Source organism: Aureobasidium subglaciale (genome assembly GCF_000721755.1).
Source record: "Aureobasidium subglaciale EXF-2481 unplaced genomic scaffold scaffold_16, whole genome shotgun sequence".
In the NCBI taxonomy this organism is placed as follows: domain Eukaryota; kingdom Fungi; phylum Ascomycota; class Dothideomycetes; order Dothideales; family Saccotheciaceae; genus Aureobasidium; species Aureobasidium subglaciale.
The window spans coordinates 91,123-109,351 of NW_013566979.1; the positions used below are offsets into that span (position 1 = coordinate 91,123).

The window sequence follows — 18,229 nt, forward strand, 5'->3', positions numbered from 1 at the left end:
CAGGTTTTGTGTCAAGGCTCTGTGAGACAACGACGACGAGGTCACGCAACGTGGTCCTCGACAACAGCAATCAATCATTGATTCCGAATGATTAGATACGAATCGCACGGCAATCTCAGAACTTCAAAGCATATTATCTGCCAGTCGCATTGAAACAAATACAGTCTCTACCTGCCAGTATTCGAGACAGCAAGCTGAAAGACGACTTCATACTTCCAGCTGCTTCTCGTGCTCCAAGACCTCCGGCATGTCAATGCTACCTGGCGACAACTTACTCCAGTCCTCTTCGTACTCTTTCTCAACATGAGGCCAAGGACCCAACGGCGTAATGGCCTTAGGATTTATGTCGTAGTGACTTTTCGTATAGTTCTCCTTGATGTGCTTGAAATCTGTGGTGTTTCTGAACTCTTCATGGTTCCAGTACATGCCCTTGAGCCAGTTGTTCAAGACCGGGTAGTCGTGGCGTATGGTGCCAAGATTACATTTCTGTTGCAACTCAGTATCTCTTCTTCAAATCATGGTCTATTGTACTCACGAAGTGTTGCACATATACAGTGTCGAAGCGGATCAAAGTGGCGTAAAGTCGAACGTCCAGCTCAGTCAGCTCTTTGCCGAGAACGTAGGGACCCTTGCCATCGTGAAGTAGCTTTTCCAACTTGTTCAGTGCACCAAATACTGGAGGAATGTTCTTTTCGTATGTCTCTTGATCAAGAGCGAAGCCGGCCTTGTATACACCAGTGTTGAGATCGGTTTGCATCCATTCAGCTATCTTGTCAATTCTTTGCCGTAAGTGCTCCGGATAAAGAGTTAGCTTTGCCTTCTCGGGCGAGACCAGATCGTCGAATGAGGTCTGGAGCCAGCGCAACTGTTCAGCTGATTCCTATTATGGCTGTCAGCGAGTTGGAAGCTTTCAATCAGGAGGTCAATCAGATCGTACGTTATTGACTGCAGTATTAGTCTTCTTGTCCCACAGCAGAGGCACAGTGTAGCGACCCTTATACTCCTGGTCCGCCTTGAAGTATACCTCATGCAGATACTTGGAGCCAAAGAGCTTGTCCACAGTTGCATTTGGATATGCAACATCCGACTCGGGAAACTGCCAGCCTGGCCAACCCTTGTCATCGCCTTTAGGGTAAGGCTTGACGATACTGATATCGATGATGTCCTCAAGACCCTTCAAATGACGCACCAAATTGGCTCTGTGAGCAAATGGACAGAATAGACCAATATACATGTGATAGCGGCCTTTCTCTGGCTGGAACGGGTTGCCGGACGACTTGTCAATAATGCCATGCCAGCTATCATCGGGTCCAGCATGGACAGACTTTGAGATGCTGGTTGCCATAGTTCGGAGTGTAGACTGAGAAGGAGGGTTTGGTATTCTGGAAGCGTGTGTCAAACGACTGAGCATATGTTCAGTCAAGAGTTATAACAGGATGGAGAGAGAGAGGTGACTAAGAAAAGCGACCTGAGGGGGGTCAGCATTGTAATACAATCAATGGTTAGTGCTAACGGACTTATTCACAAGGTTCGGTTGAAAGTGCGAGGCGACAACTCGAGAATAATAACAATAATGTTGTCCAAGGATGATTTCTAATAGAGCATCCACGGGAGTTGACAAATGGATGCCGTGAGCTGCGAGTCCGCGGAACGCTGCCGCAGTCAATGGAGCTCATTGATGAACTTACTTCCATGACAAACCAACGTCTTTCAATCACGATCAACAGACTTTACATTGCTCAAGGTCTCGTCGAATGATGAAAGACTGGAGACTGTAGTATGCTCTCCATGGCAAAAACATTTAGAAGTTGAAGAAATCACTTTTCTCGTCTAGATAGATATTCTATGCATACAGTAATGCGCGACTATTGCGTCTTCTTGGCCTTGGACTCATCAGGCTTGCTGTAGAGCCAGACGGCGACAAAGATCAGCCAACCAGTGGCCGTGACACCAATACCAGCAATCCAGGGGTAAGCGCCGCTAATGACAAAACTGCGCGGCCACTCGTCATGAGCAAAGTGGCGGACAGTGACAGTGCGCTTCTCGTAGACACTGCTGAGGAAAGGACGCTTGTAGTTGACGATGAAGTTGAAGATGCCGTGCTGATCGGGCACGGTGAAGGTGGTGCTGAAAATGGTGCTAGTGGCAGTCTTGGAAGTAGGCTTTAGTGTCACACGGTGGAAGGGTGACAGCATGCTGAACTCGAGTTGCAGGGAGTCCTCGGAAGAAGGAACGAAGGGAACCAGACGGTCGCCATCGTACTCTGACAGTTCAATGGAGTAATGCTAAATGCTAGTCAGTAATGAGCTGGGAGGCCTCAAGGAATGTTCCACTTACGACATCGTTCTTGATTCTGTACATGACAGGGTTGATCTCAGGGAAGTCGGAAACGCTCAGGTTGGTAGGGTCCTTGACCTTGCCCTCGTTAAGGTAGTGCTGGACCTTGCCCACCTTGAGTACACCAATCTCCTGGAAGGTCCAGGCAGACAGCTTCCCGGCGAAAGCCTTGTTGGCAGTACCGGTGGTCTCGGGAGCGCGAGGAGACTTGACCTGGGCGTTGAACCAAGTATCCTGCAGCATCTCGGCGGACCCGAGTACAGTGAAGCGGGCCGAGTTTCTGGCCTGGAAGGCGGACACGAGAGACAGCTGAGCGCCAGAGGCAAAGACATCCTCAAGAGCATCCTCCTCTTTGGGGTTGTACGAGTACGCGGTCTCGGGAGCACGCAGAATGGGAGAGAGCAGAGGGCTGGCGTTGCCGAGAAGCTGACCAACAGCGCGGGGGACAGCAAGGGTACCGTCAACGCCAAAATAGTTCTTGACACCTGCCTTCAGGGTCTTGGGTGCAGGGATAAGCAGGACATCGTGCTTGTCGGCAGCCGACTTTGTGTCGTAGTTGATGTGGTCGACAACGAGAGCGCTACGCTCTGGGGGAAGGGTGACATCGAATTCGAGAAGGAGAGAAGCGACGGCAGCAGGGATGGGCTGATCGGCAGTGAGAGCAAGCAAGACGTTTCCGTTGTTGTTGACGTAGTCGACCAGGATGTTGGGAGTCAACTGAGGACCGAAGCCCTTTGACTTGGGAGGCAGGAGGACAAGATGGTCGTATGCGAGGTTGCCGTGCTTGAAAAGCGAGAGGCTCTTTGACTTTGGTGAATCGTATGTGACGCTGTATCCACGGGCTGGTTTCGATTCGATCAGTCCAGCTCTTTTGCAGAACTGTAGCAATGACACAACAACTTACACTCAAGATCACCGAAGAAGGACGAGTACTTTGACTTGTCCGAGGAATCCTCGAGCACGACCAGCAGACGGTTGCCTGTAGAGCTCAGAGCCTGGACCAAGCTGACAAGGCCCAGCAGCAGTAACGACAAGAAACTCTTCATGGTTGCTATATCTCAATTGAAAGCGAGAGAACGGCAAGAACGAAGCTCCAGCTGTCCTCGATAAACGCGCGACGACGCAACGCAATGCAATGCGGAGAGGCCGCCAAGACCGGAGCCCGTCCATGGTCCTTGCAATGATGCGCAATGACCACCTCCGCCGGCGCGCATGAGCGAAGCAAGCAATCGACAACGACCGAGTGTATACCGTCATTTCCACACATCTCATCTCACAATGGCTCCCGTACAATTCTGGTCGACCCCTGGTCTCTACATCAAGTGGGCTGCCCGCAACAAGCCCGCCATCTTCTGGTCCATTGTCGTCGGCAGCGTCGGTCCCGTCATGGCTCTCGTCGTCCCTCCCATCCGCGCCCGCGTCGGTGACGGCCCTCGTGCTCAGATTCCTTTGACCTACCCGAGTGAGTCCCCTCCAGCTGCTGTTCTCGTGCGAGCCTTTTCTGTCCACGGAGCTGTTCTTTCGATCAATTGCGCGCCGGACAATCGACTAATGCGTCCTCCTCAGTACCCAAGGGCCCTCGCAGTCCTCCTTCCGGCTACGAAGACTAAGCACTTCGCAACCATCTTATATATCCACCTTCTACACACTCGCCAAGCTCTCCGATCAATGTACATTTGCGGCCACGAAACCCACCACTTGCGCCGGCATTACACCCTTCCAACATCGACATCCGAGATAGGGAAACTTCTCCACCGGACCTGTAGCGATCGCTTGGCTTTTCTCTCTTCAGCAGTCATCCCGTTACGAATGCAAAAATACCAGCCAGAGGCTATTTCAATTCAATCTTATTGTGCACCTGCCAGAATCCTGTTTTGTGCCAGATCTGCTACTCTTCATTGCCGCCATATCAAAATCACTGATCCGTAGTCGAAATATAGAGCATGCTCATGGAGAGGTTCTCATTTGATGCTAATTCTAAAGCATATTTAGCCTTCCGTTTAAGGCGCCAATGTTTCCTATTGCAGTCGTCTTTCTGCACCTGCAAGCATAATAAGTCTTGCCTGTGTGTGTAAGTCTCAATCTGATCGATCCGCCGTTATCCTGATCACATGAGCATCATTCTGTCCAGCGGTTCGTCATTGGCGGAAGTTTCGTCCACCTGATCCGATCTCGTTCTAAGAAGTTCAAGCTTCCACATCGTCTTCCTCGTCTTCGTCATCGGCTTCATCTTCTCCCTCCTCGAAAGCCTCGTCAGCAGGTCTCTTTCCCTTGCCTTTATCACGAGGTTGGAAGTATTCCTCCTCCTCTACCTCCTCCTCTACCTCCTCCTCAGACTCAAACTCAGACTCAGGCTCAGGCTCCCAGATGTAGTCTGCACTCTTGACCTTGGTGCAAGTCAGCCACTTGATAGGACTGTTGACCAGATCAAGCTGACTCTCATTCTTCATCAACGGGGCCACAATGGGTACGACTCCGGCTTTGATGATGTCGAGATTGTTCTCGATAACGGCCTGGCCCTTGCCGCTCATAGGGAAGTGCTTGTTGAAGCCGACAGTGATCTCGCGAGTGAGATAGGCTTGGCCACCTTGGTGGAGCTTGACGTAGATGTCATGGCCGCCAAAGCGGTTGTTGTGGTTGGCATCCTGCTACAAGTTAGTAGTGGACATTGGAAATGGGAACGGAATATGACCGACACTAGCCATGGTCTGGCCCCACCAGTGGCGGTAGAGTGTGACCGAAATCCAGGTGAAGACGTCACGTGCGTAATTTGCTCTTCCTGTGCCGTCGCGGCTTGCCAGGCCACTCACGGCAGACTTCTGGATGCCCGATGGGTAGTGGATGCTGACGCCGATTTCAACAGCTTGACAGCGTTTCTTCAGCTCTTCGTGCTTGCGCTCGAGCAAGTTCCGGATTTCGGGCTTCAGCTGATCGAGGACAGAGCGAGCTCTGGGGTTTTTTCTGAGGACCGAGTCGTCAGGAGGCGTGAGCGACAGGGCATTGTACTTGCCAGTCAGGTGGATGAGGGCTTCCTTGAAGAGCATCTTTGACTGAATGCGGAATGCAACGTCAATCCAGACGACAGGGCTGACAGAGACAGCCTTGAAGAAATCCTGACCCTTGGCCAGCAGACTGATCTCGATGAGCTTTGCGATCATTGACACCTATCCCATGATGAGTATAGATTCCGATCATTACAGCGCGATACTTACAGAGCCTAGCTTTTCAGCGACTTCGATGAGGCCGATGGCATCGGGAAGCAAGGTCTCAACGCTCTTGTCGTTCAAGGCGATTGGCTGGTTGGCAAAGACACGAATCAATCTCTCGTAATCGGAGAAGATGCTGGGACGGAAGCGAGTGCTCCTGTCGCTCTCATATATCTGAGAGTAGCCCTTGGTAGGCTTGCCATCCTTGTTCACTTGGATGCGTCTGAAGGTAGGAGTGATGTGTTTGTTGGTTGCGTCATCGTGGTCCTGGAGACAGACCATGTAGCGAACACCGGCCTTGAGTGCTTCACGGGGAAGGACAGGAGGCCCACCGGCCTGAAGCAGTTCGCTGAAGAGAGTGCTGCACTGCATGAGCTGGGCAGAGTGCAGCTTGAATCTGCGATCAGCCGACACGACGATGACGGTGTCGGCTCCAGGAGTCTCAACGAGGAAAGACATGTTGATTGATGTTTGAGATCGTTACTTGGATGTTGTTAAGGTCGAGGGCCTGAGATCGTCAACCGAATATTATCAAGATCGACAGAGTCAATTGTCGTGAGAGCGGAGAGATCGTCCGCTTGTATGTTGAAAATTGGCGGACGAGAGAGCGTCACTTGTTGTGAGAGCGGAAAGGTCGTCCGCTTGTATGTTGAAAATTGGCGGACGAGAGATCGGCAGTTGTTGTGATGGTTGAGAGAACGTCACCTGGATGTTGAATATGGATGGACGAGAGATCGTCAACTGGATGTTGAAGACTGGCGGGCAAGAGATCGTCAACTGGGCGTGGTACAGGTTGAAGAGATCGTTGAAGACGAAGTTTAGACGTTCAAGGATGCAAGATCAAAGATCAAAGTCAAAGGTTAAAAGTCAAAGACGGAAGAGTTGGAGTGGAAGGTCTCAGAACGGAAAGCTCATAGCTACTGGCGAATTCTCAAAGTCCGCGGTGAAGCAAACCAGTTCTAGCCCGCAAAAACTGACGAGACACTGACGAGAAGGTGGAAAGTCCGCGGTGAAGCGGCTTGAGTTTGAGGTGCGACAATTGACGAGGTTTCTAAGCCTGCGGTGAAGCGACCTGAAATTTGGGCCGCAACAACTGACGAGACAATGAAAAAAGGGGAAAGTCCGCGGTGAAGGAACCTGAGTCTGAATGTAAAGGTTGATGAGGTACTATCGCATGCGGTAGAGCGACCTGATTTTGAGCCGGAACAACTGGTGAAATACTGAGAGTCTACCATAGAGCAACTTGAACCCGAGTTGCAATTGACGAGTTGTCAAAGTGCGCGGTAAATTGAACTGGTTCTAGACTACAACACCTGATGAGGTGATAAACAGACGTCGGGTTGCGCGGTAGAATAGCAGGAGTTTGAGTAGCAACAACTGATGAGAGAGTGCCCCTTGCGGTGAATCGAAATACTACTGCTTGCGGTAAAGCGACCTGGTTTGAAGTTGCGATTCCCGACGAGAGATGTCTCCACCGCACAAAGTGAACTGGCTTCCAGTTGTAATGTGGCAGGACTAGCCCAGCTCACGGTGAGGCGACCATAGTTATAGATTGTAGAAAGGACTTGAAGTTCTTCTGACCGGCTTGGTCCTCAAATAGCAGAACTGCGGTTAGATGCGCTGTCTTTGAGTTTTGTCTGGTCAAACGTTTCTTGTACACTTGAAGTTTGACTGAAAGAACCGAAGGTCGAAAGTCAACACAGGATGAAAGTGAAAGAAGCTAGAAAGAAGGACAAAGCAGAGTATCTTAGTAAAGTTTAAGTGGGCAAGGGAAGATGATGCTAACTGACGAGAGTCTTTCTCATGTGGTAGAAGTGCAAGCAGAAAAGAAGACAAAGCACGCCGCATCGGAGTAAGTGGCTTGGAAGAGGAACTAGAGTATCGATTGACAACATGTTTCTTACGTGGTGAACTGACTTGCCTTTGAGTCGTAAGGAATAAAGCGGAACGCCTATGCGTGCTGTGTAGCAACTTGACGTAGAGATTCAAAAACCGACCTGAGGTTGTTGTGTCGGCGAAGCGACCTGACTTGAAGTCGCAAAGGTCGACAAGCAACAGTTGTATGCTCAAGCGATCTGACATTGTAATACCTGATTTGACAAAACTACTGCAGGTGTAGAGGCGATTTGACATAAGAACTGACATGGTAAGCCGACCTGCGCTGTCAAGCGGCTCGATACCCAACGCTCCGGAGTGAAAAAGCCATGAAGTGTAGTTCCAGATGTATGTACTGCGAGCATGTTTTGTGAGGTGACATTATCCTTGAGGATGTACTATTAGCTTTCGAGGCACCGGCCCCGGAGCCATACCACCACATAACTTGGATGATATCTTACAGACCCGAAGATAATTATCCCACTTTCAAATCGTGTAAAATCGAATTAGCACGACTGAGGACAGAAGGCCATGGGCGCAGGTACATCTCGAGAAGAGACGCGGTCGACACCGGCGCGACTTTATCTCATTGATCAGACGCTCTGCCATGACTCAAGCAGTCACGTGAGGTTGAATTTTGAACAACGCTTCGCGTTTATCGTCCGTGCCCCCTCTCGCGAGTCGAGTGAGGGCGTCTGATTAATGAGATAAGCGCGACTAGTACTAAGAAGGCAGGCACGGCGGGCAGCTCTTTCTTGTTGTGTTCAGCCGTGAGTAGGTAACGAACACTTGAATCTGATACACGACACCCTTTTGCCTTGGCCCCCCTCGCGTGAACACGCTAGAGACGGCTCGGCGTCAGGATAGGCGTTCCAGACGGAAACTCACACGCTTGTCATCATCAACTCCAGCCTGCCGCTCTTTACTGCAGGCACGTGGGTTTATCAATGGTCGACGATAAGCAAAAGAGGAGATCCCCGTCATGTAGCAGCCGTCGCTTGCATATCGCGTCTGTGCAAGAGGGCAAAAAGTATGTCGGCGAGACGCGTCTGTGGTTTTTAAAAAGGACGATAGGAGCCCTCCTGAAAATAGATTAGAATCAAGCGGTCGGCGCCTTCTCTTACAGTGCTTGTCTGATAGTAATGCTTGTGTTCTGATAAGCAGTTTCGAGGATAGCTTTATTACTCTCTTATACCGTCAAGCGCATTCATTGGTATCACCACAGTCATTCATTGAACTCTCCCCATGCGTTTCACAAACACGATCTGGGCTTCTGCCCTCCTCACTCTTGCTACTCCGGTCCTGGGCTGTGAGACCTGCGAGCATCCTGAGCAAGATGTAGTCATGACAAGACATGTCAGACGTATGCAGCCAGATGCACAAAACTCGACAAGCTCTCCGCGTGGGCCATTGGCCTGGGGTCAGCTCAACTTCCTTCACACCACAGACACTCACGGTGAGAAGGTCCTTCCATCTCTGGCTCATTGATCTACTTGCTCATTTCGACGAAGGTTGGCTCGAGGGACACATCAGAGAGCAAAACTACGGTGCAGACTGGGGTGACTATGTCTCTTTCGTCAAGCAGATGAGACAGAAGGCGAGAGATTTGGATGTTGACCTTCTCGTCGTCGACACTGGTGTAAGTTCTATTAGGTGTTTTGGCGAGCTTTACTTATAGAACCCTAGGATCTACACGACGGTGCAGGCCTTAGTGATGCCACTGGTGTTGCTACCTATGGTGGAGTCAACGGAGAGCTGTCGAATCCGATCTTCGAGCAGCTTGACTACGACTTGCTTACTATCGGAAATCATGAGCTCTATGTCTCCGAAATTGCTTATGAAACTTTCAACCAGTTTGCCAAAGCGTACGGAGAGAAGTACTTGACAAGCAACGTCCAAATCAGGAATCCAAGCACTGGTGAGCTTGAATACATTGGCAAGAAGTACAGATACTTCAGAACCGAGAGGGGTGAGTTTCATCGATGGCTGAGTCCAGCAGACACTGACCCGGCTATACAGGTCTTAGGATCATGGCTTTCGGTGTACTTTTCGACTTCACAGGCAACTCGAACGCTTCTGTTATTACTAAGGCTGCCGACATGGTCAAAGAGTCTTGGTTCCTAAACGCTGTCAACCACAAGAATGTTGATGCGTTCGTTGTTATTGGTCACAACCCTGTCAGCCGCAAGAGCAGCAGCAACACTCTCCAGACTGTTTATCAAGCAATCCGTACCATCAAGCCCGATATCCCAATCCAGATGTTTGGTGGCCACACTCACATCCGTGACTTCGCGGTCTACGATGACAAGTCTGTTGGCATGGAGAGTGGAAGATACTGCGAGACTTTGGGCTGGCTGGCTGTCAGTGGTATCAATTCACGCGGCAAGGCCAATCCCAAAGGCGTACCCAATCCTACGATGAAGGGCAAGAAGGTGGGCTCGGCCTCGGCTTCTGCTAGTCTTTCTTCCTCTACCAGCGCTTCAAACATGACCTTCTTCCGTCGCTACATGGACTGGTAAGTTTTGAAGCCTGTTGTTACGTATATCGCATCGACTAATCCCGATAGGAATCGTGTTACCTTCGAGTACCACGCTGAAGGCAGTCAGGCCAAGGCTTTCGATACCACAAAGGGCGTGGCTGTGACCAAGAATATCACAGCTACTCGCAAGGAGTTGAACCTTACTAGTATTTACGGCTGTGCGCCTCAGACTTGGTGTCTTTCGTGCGCCCCATTCATGTCTGAGGGCTCCATCTACTCATTGCTTTCCACAGCTCTCTCCGCTACCATCATCACGAAAGAACGTGCCGATAAGCCACGCCTCATCATTACCAACAGTGGTATGTTTCAAAACGGATCATAGTGTGAGACAGCTTATTGACCAATTTCTCAAGGTCATATCAGATTCGATCTAGCCGAGGGAGCCTTTGATTATGATTCTAGCTTCAGTAAGTGTTGATACGCATGAGTTTGGAAATTCTTGCTAATCATGTTGTGACAGTTGTTTCACCATTCACCGATGCCTTCAACTACCTCCCAGATGTCCCTTACCACCTGGCCAGTCAAGTTCTCGCGGCCTTGGAGAGCGGCAACTACCCTTCCAAGAGATCGCTATCTACCGAAGACTTTGGCTTCACTCAGATGAACCCTGCACTCGACAGCTGTATCGATCCCCCTATGACCCATGACCACCTGGTCACTAAGCGTTCTTATCCCGGCGGTCGTATCATTAGACGTCAAACCACCACTACCCCTGGCTATGTCACCACTGACGACTTCGGTACTGATGGAGACGATACCATCCACTCCAAGATCCCTTATTATTCTGTTCCCAACTTCTTCCAGGCCAACGGCAGTCTTCCCGCCAACGGCACTCTTGACGCCAACGCAACAGTCGACCTTATCTTCTTGGACTATGTTGCCGGTAGTGTCGTCAAGGCTCTGAATGGCTTGGGTGGAGACTACACCGATGAAGAGGTCACCTACTACTTACCAAAGGTAAGTTTTATCCATTGCTTGGATGTAGTATTCAGACAGCTGACCAAGCCGAATAGAACTTCACGACCAACTCGTACTTGCCCAAGTATGCTCAGATGACTGCTGAATGGCAGGCCGATGTGCCCAACTGCCCTGTCGGTTTGGGCATCGGTTACAACATTACCTCATAGATGATCTGGTGTGAAGAGGAAGCAGGTAGAAGATTGTACTGAAGATTATCTTGGAAGTGTTCAAAAGTCGAGCATAAAATAAAACGTTTGGACAATTAGCTAAACAGTTTGGACAACACATTCGCTATTGATGGAACTTGGTAGCGCTTTATGCTGAACAAGTAAAAGTAGACTATAGAGTTGGCAGTTCATCTCTACGGAAATACATAGCGTGATTGATAAATGATGTGATGGCTTTGAGACCCTTGTGATGGCCAAGTGATGATGCTGCTAGTACGACCCTGCTTACAATTGTCCACATCCGGTTCCGCCATAGCAATCTGCCACATAGTCCCTTATATATCACACTGCCAAGTCATGTTGACAGAAGGCTCGTGAGATGGTAGACTCGATGAATACGCGAACATGCAGACGGCTAATTTTGAAGAGTGGTAATTTTTAGTCTAGTTTATTGGATTGTCTACGAATAGTGGTTGTCGCGTATTTGACACAATCTCGCTCACATCAATTCTTCTTTGTCACAAAACTCCAACACCATTGTCTTACTGTCAAGCCTGTAGACTCTGGCAAGGTGCTTTCGACTTTCCACGAATCATTGATATAAACGTCATCATTCGTCAGGTCGATCAAAACAGGCCCCCTTCACCGTACACATACTGTAGAGGAACCAATAAAAGAAAAGCAAGGCATAAGCACAATATGATGAAAATGCAATAACCTGACTATTTCTTTTTATCTGATATGAACAAAATGCTATGCCTGCGTTTTCTTGTTCCTTCCGTGTCCACCTTTCATTAACCAAAGACCGAAAGTGCAAGAGATAATTTTTCTAAACCTGAACTCTGAGATGTGAAGAGAAAGAAAAGAGAAACATCTAATCCTCGGTCAAATCACCGTACTCCCATTGACCACGTCTCTCGGTCTTTGCCTCAATCTCGCGAGATTGAAGGTCAGCGATAATGTCTCCAGCGCTTCTCTCCCAAGCCTTGAGCTTCTTGGGAACCATGGCGAAACCTTCACTGATAATGTCGGCGTTGACGCTCTCGTTCAAGCTGTCACTCTGCTTAGGATCGAACAGCGTGACGTAAAGTGTACCCTCGCGAGAATCAACGTAGTCGACGTTGGCAACCAATTGGCGGTCGGCTGTGGAGTCGCTGATGATGTTGACGGCCTCGCGGAGGTATTCAGGGGCGGTGGGGAATTGTAGGAAGGAGAAGGCGGCGTCGAGGGCTTGTGCGCGGAGCTTCTGGATACCGAAGCGAGTCGGATCGAGAGAGCGGAGGCGCGACCAGGGAATGTTTTCGCTGTTACCGTAATCAATGTAGACGACCTCGGCGGTCTTGTTCTCGCGGTCGTTGCGGCGAATGCGGGCGCGGTACCACTCATTGTCTTCGCTGAATCTGGCAGAGACAAAGTCACCGGCCTTGGGAGCTTGTTCGAGAGGCTTGTTTGCGGAGGACGAGATATGGAAGGAGCGGAATGAGTTCATGAGATCGGTCACTGTGAGGGGGTCAGCGCATTATTCGTGATCAGAGGAAAAGAGCAAAACTCACAGGCAGCTGTGCCAGTTCCGACTTCTTGGATCTTGATGCGTCCATTGGTAGGGTCGACGTTAGTCACGACAACGTCACGGTAGTCCTTGCGGCGCTCGACGGGAGCATCGCCGTTCAGGCCAACGGCGCCTGCAGAAGCATCGTACTCTTCGCCGTTCTCAACAGCGTCCTTCGAAGGGTCCCAGTCGTGCCACATTCCACGTCGGGCCTCCTTTGCCCTTTGCTCAGCAGCGAAGAGCTCACCTGCGTTACCAGACTTCTCTGCGCTGTAGGCATGGACTGAAGCAAGGCCCTCCTCGACCAGAAGCTTCGCAAAGCTCTCACGGTTGACGTATAGCTGACCAATGAAGCCTCCGACCTTATCGGTGCCTTCAACATCAATCTCGACGTCACGCTGCTGACACCTTCTGTTTGCAAACTCGTGTGCTTCCTGACCAAAAGGTTCGCCCTTCTCGGAAGGGTTGCGAGCTGAGCGAGGTGCGGTGATGCCAGACAGGACGAAAGTAAGTTTAGCGTTCTCGCGAGGCACCAAGACAGTGAATCTGCTTCCGCTCTTGACGAAGTCAACAACAGCGGGGACCTTTCTTTGGCGAGACAGGAGAGTAAGTTGTCGCTTAGCCTGGTCAACAGAGGCGCTGTAGTCGACGTATTCAGTCTTCTTGGGAGGCTTAGGGTTCCACATGCCCTTTCCAGCACTTTGTGCTGCTTCCTCGGCAGTCAGAAGCTCGTCGTAGATAGGCGAGCGGTCAGTGTCGTCCATACGGTGTCTAATTACCGAGGCGTAACCTTGTTCAACAAGCTGAAGACCCACATTCTCATCGTTCATAGTGACGGTGGCCATCTCGCGCTCATCGAAGCCTTCGGTGGCTGGTCTCTTGCCATCGATGGTGACCTTGACGTGCTTTCCGATCAGACGCTTACGTAGGAACTCCTTGGCCTCGGCGCCAAACGGTGACTGCTTGGGATCCGATGGCTTAGGCTGCCTGACACTGCTGAGGTTGACACGCTTTTCGGCACCGGCCTTGTTTCGCAGGTAGAGTGTATCGGCAGAGAAGACGCGACTGACAGTGGCTTCGATCTGGCCTGTACCGGCCGACCTTTGCGAGACGTGGCCCTCGAACAGACCCAGCTTGTTATCCCGGGCGTGACGTTCGGCCTGTCTCAACTTGGCCATTTCAGGACCAAGCCATGTTGAGTGATGATCGGTGCAGCGAGCGAGACCAGCCTTCAGGAGGAATTCAGCGATGCTACCCATTGGATGTCTGACTTCTCCGACCAAGAGGTTGTTGGGAGAGAGACCAAGGATGCGGACTTGAACACCACGCTGCAGGAGTCTCTCCTCGACGAAGTGGTGAGCTTCGGCACCGAACGGCTCTGCAGCTTGCTCTGATTGATCTGATGGATTGATGCGCTTGGTGGCAGGAGCGCGGACACCAGCGAGCAGGATGACAGTCTGGGTGTGCTTTGTGGGCTCCACCAACAGACGGCAGATATAACGGTCAGCACTGATGACACGCTCGACGATGGCATCAATGGGTTGGCCTTTGTAAGCCTCGGAGAATGCTCGAGGGTCGGAAAGGTCGTGGACGTTGTCAATGTGTTGTTGGCTGGGATTCCAGAGGCCCTTCTCATCGACCTTGGCGTGGCTTTCAAGAGCTTGCAACCTCTCGAGCAGCTCGGTGCCTTGTGGTGTGTCCTCCTTCTTTCCGGCGTCATCTCTGAGCTTGACCAAACCCTCGCGTACGACAAGATCGAGTAGATGCTTTCCGCTTTGCAGGATAATGACACCGTAGTCGCGAGGTGAAGGCGTAGGGACGTTGTAGAGGACGCTGAAACGGACGACCTTGCCGACACAGAGCTTGCGGACAAAGTCTCTGGACTCGAAAGCACCAGGTTCGTCGCCTTCTCTGCGTATCCTGGGAGCACTGACAAAAGCCAAGCTCAGGGTACGTTCTTGAGAAGGATTCTTGATGTTGTGTAGAACAAGTGTGTCGCCAGAGAGCACACTCTTGACCTTAGCTTCCATAAGAGCCATGATTGAATTGTTGACGATAGATAGCGGAGATAGGGAAACTCGGGCTGCCAGACAATTGAATCAGCTGCTGTCTCTTGAAAAGAATTGGGTGGCAAGTATGGGAGGGGTCCTGAGGGGTCTCGTGCTCACCGGTGGGGTGACTGCAACTGCGAAATGCAATCTATAAAACAAGTCAATGCTGATTGTTGCAAAGGACTCGGGTAGAAGAGTAGTTGTGCAAGATGAAGCAATTGCTCTGGAAACAAAAAGCAATGATATATTCGAGTAGAGACTCCAAGGGCTCAAGGAGAAGGACGAGAAACAGAGAGACCAGCTGGCGATGTGGGGTGAGAGAGCTTCGACACAAAATGTCAATGCACCGCTAATGAAGTGCTTTACGCCCCTTCATCTTCACCCTTCGCTTCTCGTCGTTACATTGATTTCCGGTGGAAAAGGCGTCGAGTGATCTGGTAAAGCTAGAAATGGACATCATGCAGAGTCTTGGTCTGTTGTTGCGTGGCTTCGAGTACACCAAACGTGTCGTATACATACACGACAGGAAGCAGATGCATGTCCACTACTGTATGGTGTGCTACACAAGCAAGTCACAGATGAGGACGAACGTGCCGACTTTCTTGGTCATAGTTTCTCCGATTTGGTCGTCAACTATACAATTTAAAGGCATGTCCTAAGACAGCAATACCAATACTACTACTACTCATTCCTCATCTTCAAGACATTATAAGTGGTCAGCTTACGAAGCGATACCGATGACACCTATGTGGAAAATCAGTACGGTTGCAAGCAGGAAACTCGTGACATAAATATAGCTTACCGCAAGCAGGGCGAGGACCGGCGTTACCAGTCTTCTTGCTCTCCTCGTGGCCGCCCTTGCCGAGGTCGTCGGTACCGGCGTGGACAACAATGGTGCGACCGAGCACGCTCTCAGGACCGATCAGCTTGATGAGCTTGTCGCTGACGGATCCCTTAGCATTGCCCTGGCCGTCGGTCTTGAAGTTGCCCAAGTCACCAACGTGGCGCTCCTCATCCTCGGGAGCACCGTGAGTCTTGCCGTGAGGGTTGACTGCCAATGTGTGAATGTCTGGCTCTTTCTCGCACTATCCGTGTTATTACTCACAGTGAGGGCCGGCGGAAGTGCAGCCGTTGGTGTTGTCACCAAAGGCGTGAACGTGCATGCCACGCTCGGCGTTGGCGTCGTGGCCGGTGATGTCCCAAGAGATGGTGGTCTCGGCACCCTCAGAGGCCTGCTCGAAGGTAACGGTACCGGAGACCTTGGAGTCTCCACGGAGAACAGCAACTACAGGTCATACCGTTAGCTTCCATCCCGTACCTACTCCAACTTTGCAGCTAGACAATGTGTTCGAGGTCCGAGTCTGTTGAGCTGGGTAGCTATCGAATCCGAGGTAGCAGATGTACGCATCCCAGGATGACGTTCCATCGCTACCCTCGAGACGATCGGATAGCCGTTGGCTTCAAGGACACCTTGGTGGACAGGATGTACGTGGAACCTGTCCGTCCTCGCCGTCCGACCCCACTTTTGCCTCTTCCAGCTCGAAACAGACCCGGTGGCGATGGTAACGTCTTTTGGAAGCCTGAACATACCTGCTTTGACCATTTTGATTGATTTGAAGCTTTGTTTTTTGGTTTTGTGTTAGAGTTGGGGATAGAAGTTGAAGATAGCTGGATGTCGTGCTCGAAGTGTCAATGAGTGATTGCCAAGCTGCCCCGCTCCGGAGGGTGGTGCTCGCAGTTTACGGGTCTAAACTCCGATGATTATTCCTCACGTTTCGCTCGGCTTCTGATATCAGGCAGGTACGTCAGCCCAAACAAAACAAATGAAATTTCCCGTGAAGATCGGAGTGATGTGGAGGAGTTCAATAGAAACATGTTCAACAATGTCAAAGTGAAAGAAACGTATAATTGATAAAGGCGACAACAGGGGTATTTTATTTTTTGTTGTACGTAAAAAAGAAAAGTCATGCAGCAGTCATCATATGCACATTTCCGCCAATCGTCAAATTAAGACATTTAGGCCTTCTGGAGCTTCTCCTTGAGGATGTCCTTGAGGGTGACAGCGTCGGCAGCGAACTTGCTGATACCCTCGCTAAGCTTGTGAACGGCCATGGGGTCCTCGTTGAAGTCGAAGCGGAAGAGGGCTTCGTTGTTGAGGTACGACTTCTTCTCGAGGTCGAGCTTGGTAGCGTCAGAAGCGTTGAGCTTCTGAGGGACTTCGTCCTTGCTGTTGTACATCTCCTCGAGGAGGTTGGGCTGGGAAATGTGTTAGAGCTTGAAACTTGAGCCATGTCCAAATGGTGATAACTCACGGAGATGGTAAGGTAGTCGCAACCAGCGAGCTCGGTGATCTCGCCAACGTTTCTGAAAGAAGCACCCATGACAATAGTCTTGTAGCCGAACTTCTTGTAGTAGTTGTAGATCTCGACGACGGACTTGACACCAGGGTCCTCCTCCTTCTTGTACTCCTTCTTGTGGTTGGCCTTGTACCAGTCAAGGATACGGCCAACGAAGGGAGAGATAAGGAAAGCGCCAGCCTCAGCGGCAGCGATAGCCTGGGGGAGCGAGAACATCAAGGTCAAGTTGGTGTTGATGTCGTACTTTGACTGCAAGATGTGGGCAGCCTTGATACCCTCGTAGGTCGAGGCAATCTTGATGAGAATGCGGTCCTTCTCGATACCGGCCTCCTTGTAAAGCTAGTGCGAAAGTCAATTAAACCCGGGCAAGCGTGCTTGCGCTTTGCTGTGACGTACCTCGATGATGCGGAGAGCCTTCTTGACACTGGCCTCAGTGTCGAAGGAGAATCTGGCGTCGACCTCGGTGGAGACCTTACCGGGAACGATCTGAAGAATCTCCTTACCGAACTGGACGAGGAGAGCGTCGAGGACGGCATCAACCTGGTCGTCGATGCTCTTGCCATCGGCGTGCTCCTTTCCATAGGTGACAGCGTTGTCAATAAGCTTGGCATACTCAGCCTTCTTAGAGGCTGCCAGGATCAGGGAGGGGTTGGTGGTGGCATCCTGAGGCTTGTACTTGTCAATTGTAGCAAAGTCACCAGAGTCGCACACGACAACCTGAAAGATGTGTTAGCATTATGTCGGCATTTGACCCCTCCAAAGAGGTCGCAAGCTGAAAACATACGGTGCCGGAAGCCTTGAGCTGGTCGAGAGAGCTGGACATGATGAATTGTATGTGAGGAGGATTGAGATGTGTTAGAGAAACGGAGATGTGTGTAGGAGAGTAGGAAAGAAGACCAAGTTTCAATTGTTGTTGGGAGAAATAAAAGCACCCAGCGAGCCCCGCGCTTATGTCAATCCGACTCAGCTCACCCAAAGGGCCGCAGGCAGGGCAAGGGTCCCTCCTAACTGAAAGCACCCGCCACCGTAGTTCCGTCACTTCTGCCTTCGTTCCAGTTCTTCCGAGCCTTCACGTGGGTAGGCTAAATTCGCCGAGTGCTCCGAAACTTGGGTTTGCGTCTCGCGTTTCCTTCGATCGCCCGCCGGGACCGCTTGCCTGACTCACAAAACGGTTGCTGTAGCACGTCT

General features: G+C 50.9%; 8 protein-coding genes across 8 annotated transcripts; 2 read left to right on the top strand and 6 right to left on the bottom strand.

The window, feature by feature from the left end:
* Positions 1-56: 56 nt before the first annotated feature.
* Positions 57-1,659, bottom strand: AUEXF2481DRAFT_41717 (uncharacterized protein). Its single transcript, XM_013486591.1, has 4 exons — positions 1,518-1,659; positions 938-1,468; positions 536-880; positions 57-486 (listed from the first exon to the last, which is right to left on the bottom strand). Exons 2-4 carry the CDS (start codon positions 1,343-1,345, stop codon positions 208-210), a joined length of 1,032 nt encoding a protein of 343 aa, XP_013342045.1. The 5' UTR covers positions 1,346-1,468; positions 1,518-1,659; the 3' UTR covers positions 57-207.
* Positions 1,660-1,833: 174 nt separating this feature from the next.
* AUEXF2481DRAFT_81269 (uncharacterized protein) lies at positions 1,834-3,434 on the bottom strand. The gene is made up of 3 exons (XM_013486673.1): positions 3,242-3,434; positions 2,338-3,179; positions 1,834-2,285 (listed from the first exon to the last, which is right to left on the bottom strand). Exons 1-3 carry the CDS (start codon positions 3,381-3,383, stop codon positions 1,866-1,868), a joined length of 1,404 nt encoding a protein of 467 aa, XP_013342127.1. The 5' UTR covers positions 3,384-3,434; the 3' UTR covers positions 1,834-1,865.
* A 181-nt stretch (positions 3,435-3,615) lies between these two features.
* Positions 3,616-3,947, top strand: AUEXF2481DRAFT_6565 (uncharacterized protein; the record flags this gene model as incomplete). The annotated part of the gene is made up of 2 exons (XM_013486491.1): positions 3,616-3,799; positions 3,904-3,947. 2 exons carry the CDS (start codon positions 3,616-3,618, stop codon positions 3,945-3,947), a joined length of 228 nt encoding a protein of 75 aa, XP_013341945.1.
* Positions 3,948-4,523: 576 nt separating this feature from the next.
* Positions 4,524-6,002, bottom strand: AUEXF2481DRAFT_31068 (uncharacterized protein; the record flags this gene model as incomplete). Its single annotated transcript, XM_013486548.1, has 3 exons — positions 4,524-4,982; positions 5,034-5,501; positions 5,550-6,002. The coding sequence occupies 3 exons, from the start codon at positions 6,000-6,002 to the stop codon at positions 4,524-4,526; spliced, it is 1,380 nt and encodes a 459-aa protein (XP_013342002.1).
* A 2,661-nt stretch (positions 6,003-8,663) lies between these two features.
* On the top strand, positions 8,664-11,084 carry AUEXF2481DRAFT_31069 (uncharacterized protein; the record flags this gene model as incomplete). The annotated part of the gene is made up of 8 exons (XM_013486549.1): positions 8,664-8,874; positions 8,930-9,057; positions 9,105-9,387; positions 9,438-9,933; positions 9,985-10,256; positions 10,311-10,364; positions 10,418-10,914; positions 10,971-11,084. 8 exons carry the CDS (start codon positions 8,664-8,666, stop codon positions 11,082-11,084), a joined length of 2,055 nt encoding a protein of 684 aa, XP_013342003.1.
* Positions 11,085-11,871: 787 nt separating this feature from the next.
* Positions 11,872-15,079, bottom strand: AUEXF2481DRAFT_99288 (uncharacterized protein). The gene is made up of 3 exons (XM_013486685.1): positions 14,802-15,079; positions 12,638-14,716; positions 11,872-12,584 (listed from the first exon to the last, which is right to left on the bottom strand). Exons 2-3 carry the CDS (start codon positions 14,670-14,672, stop codon positions 11,959-11,961), a joined length of 2,661 nt encoding a protein of 886 aa, XP_013342139.1. The 5' UTR covers positions 14,673-14,716; positions 14,802-15,079; the 3' UTR covers positions 11,872-11,958.
* Positions 15,080-15,119: 40 nt separating this feature from the next.
* Positions 15,120-16,526, bottom strand: AUEXF2481DRAFT_41725 (uncharacterized protein). Its single transcript, XM_013486592.1, has 4 exons — positions 16,275-16,526; positions 15,790-15,969; positions 15,487-15,735; positions 15,120-15,428 (listed from the first exon to the last, which is right to left on the bottom strand). Exons 1-4 carry the CDS (start codon positions 16,285-16,287, stop codon positions 15,406-15,408), a joined length of 465 nt encoding a protein of 154 aa, XP_013342046.1. The 5' UTR covers positions 16,288-16,526; the 3' UTR covers positions 15,120-15,405.
* Positions 16,527-16,700: 174 nt separating this feature from the next.
* On the bottom strand, positions 16,701-17,864 carry AUEXF2481DRAFT_67420 (uncharacterized protein; the record flags this gene model as incomplete). The annotated part of the gene is made up of 4 exons (XM_013486661.1): positions 16,701-16,940; positions 16,997-17,380; positions 17,438-17,758; positions 17,826-17,864. 4 exons carry the CDS (start codon positions 17,862-17,864, stop codon positions 16,701-16,703), a joined length of 984 nt encoding a protein of 327 aa, XP_013342115.1.
* Between the last annotated feature and the right edge of the window lie 365 nt (positions 17,865-18,229).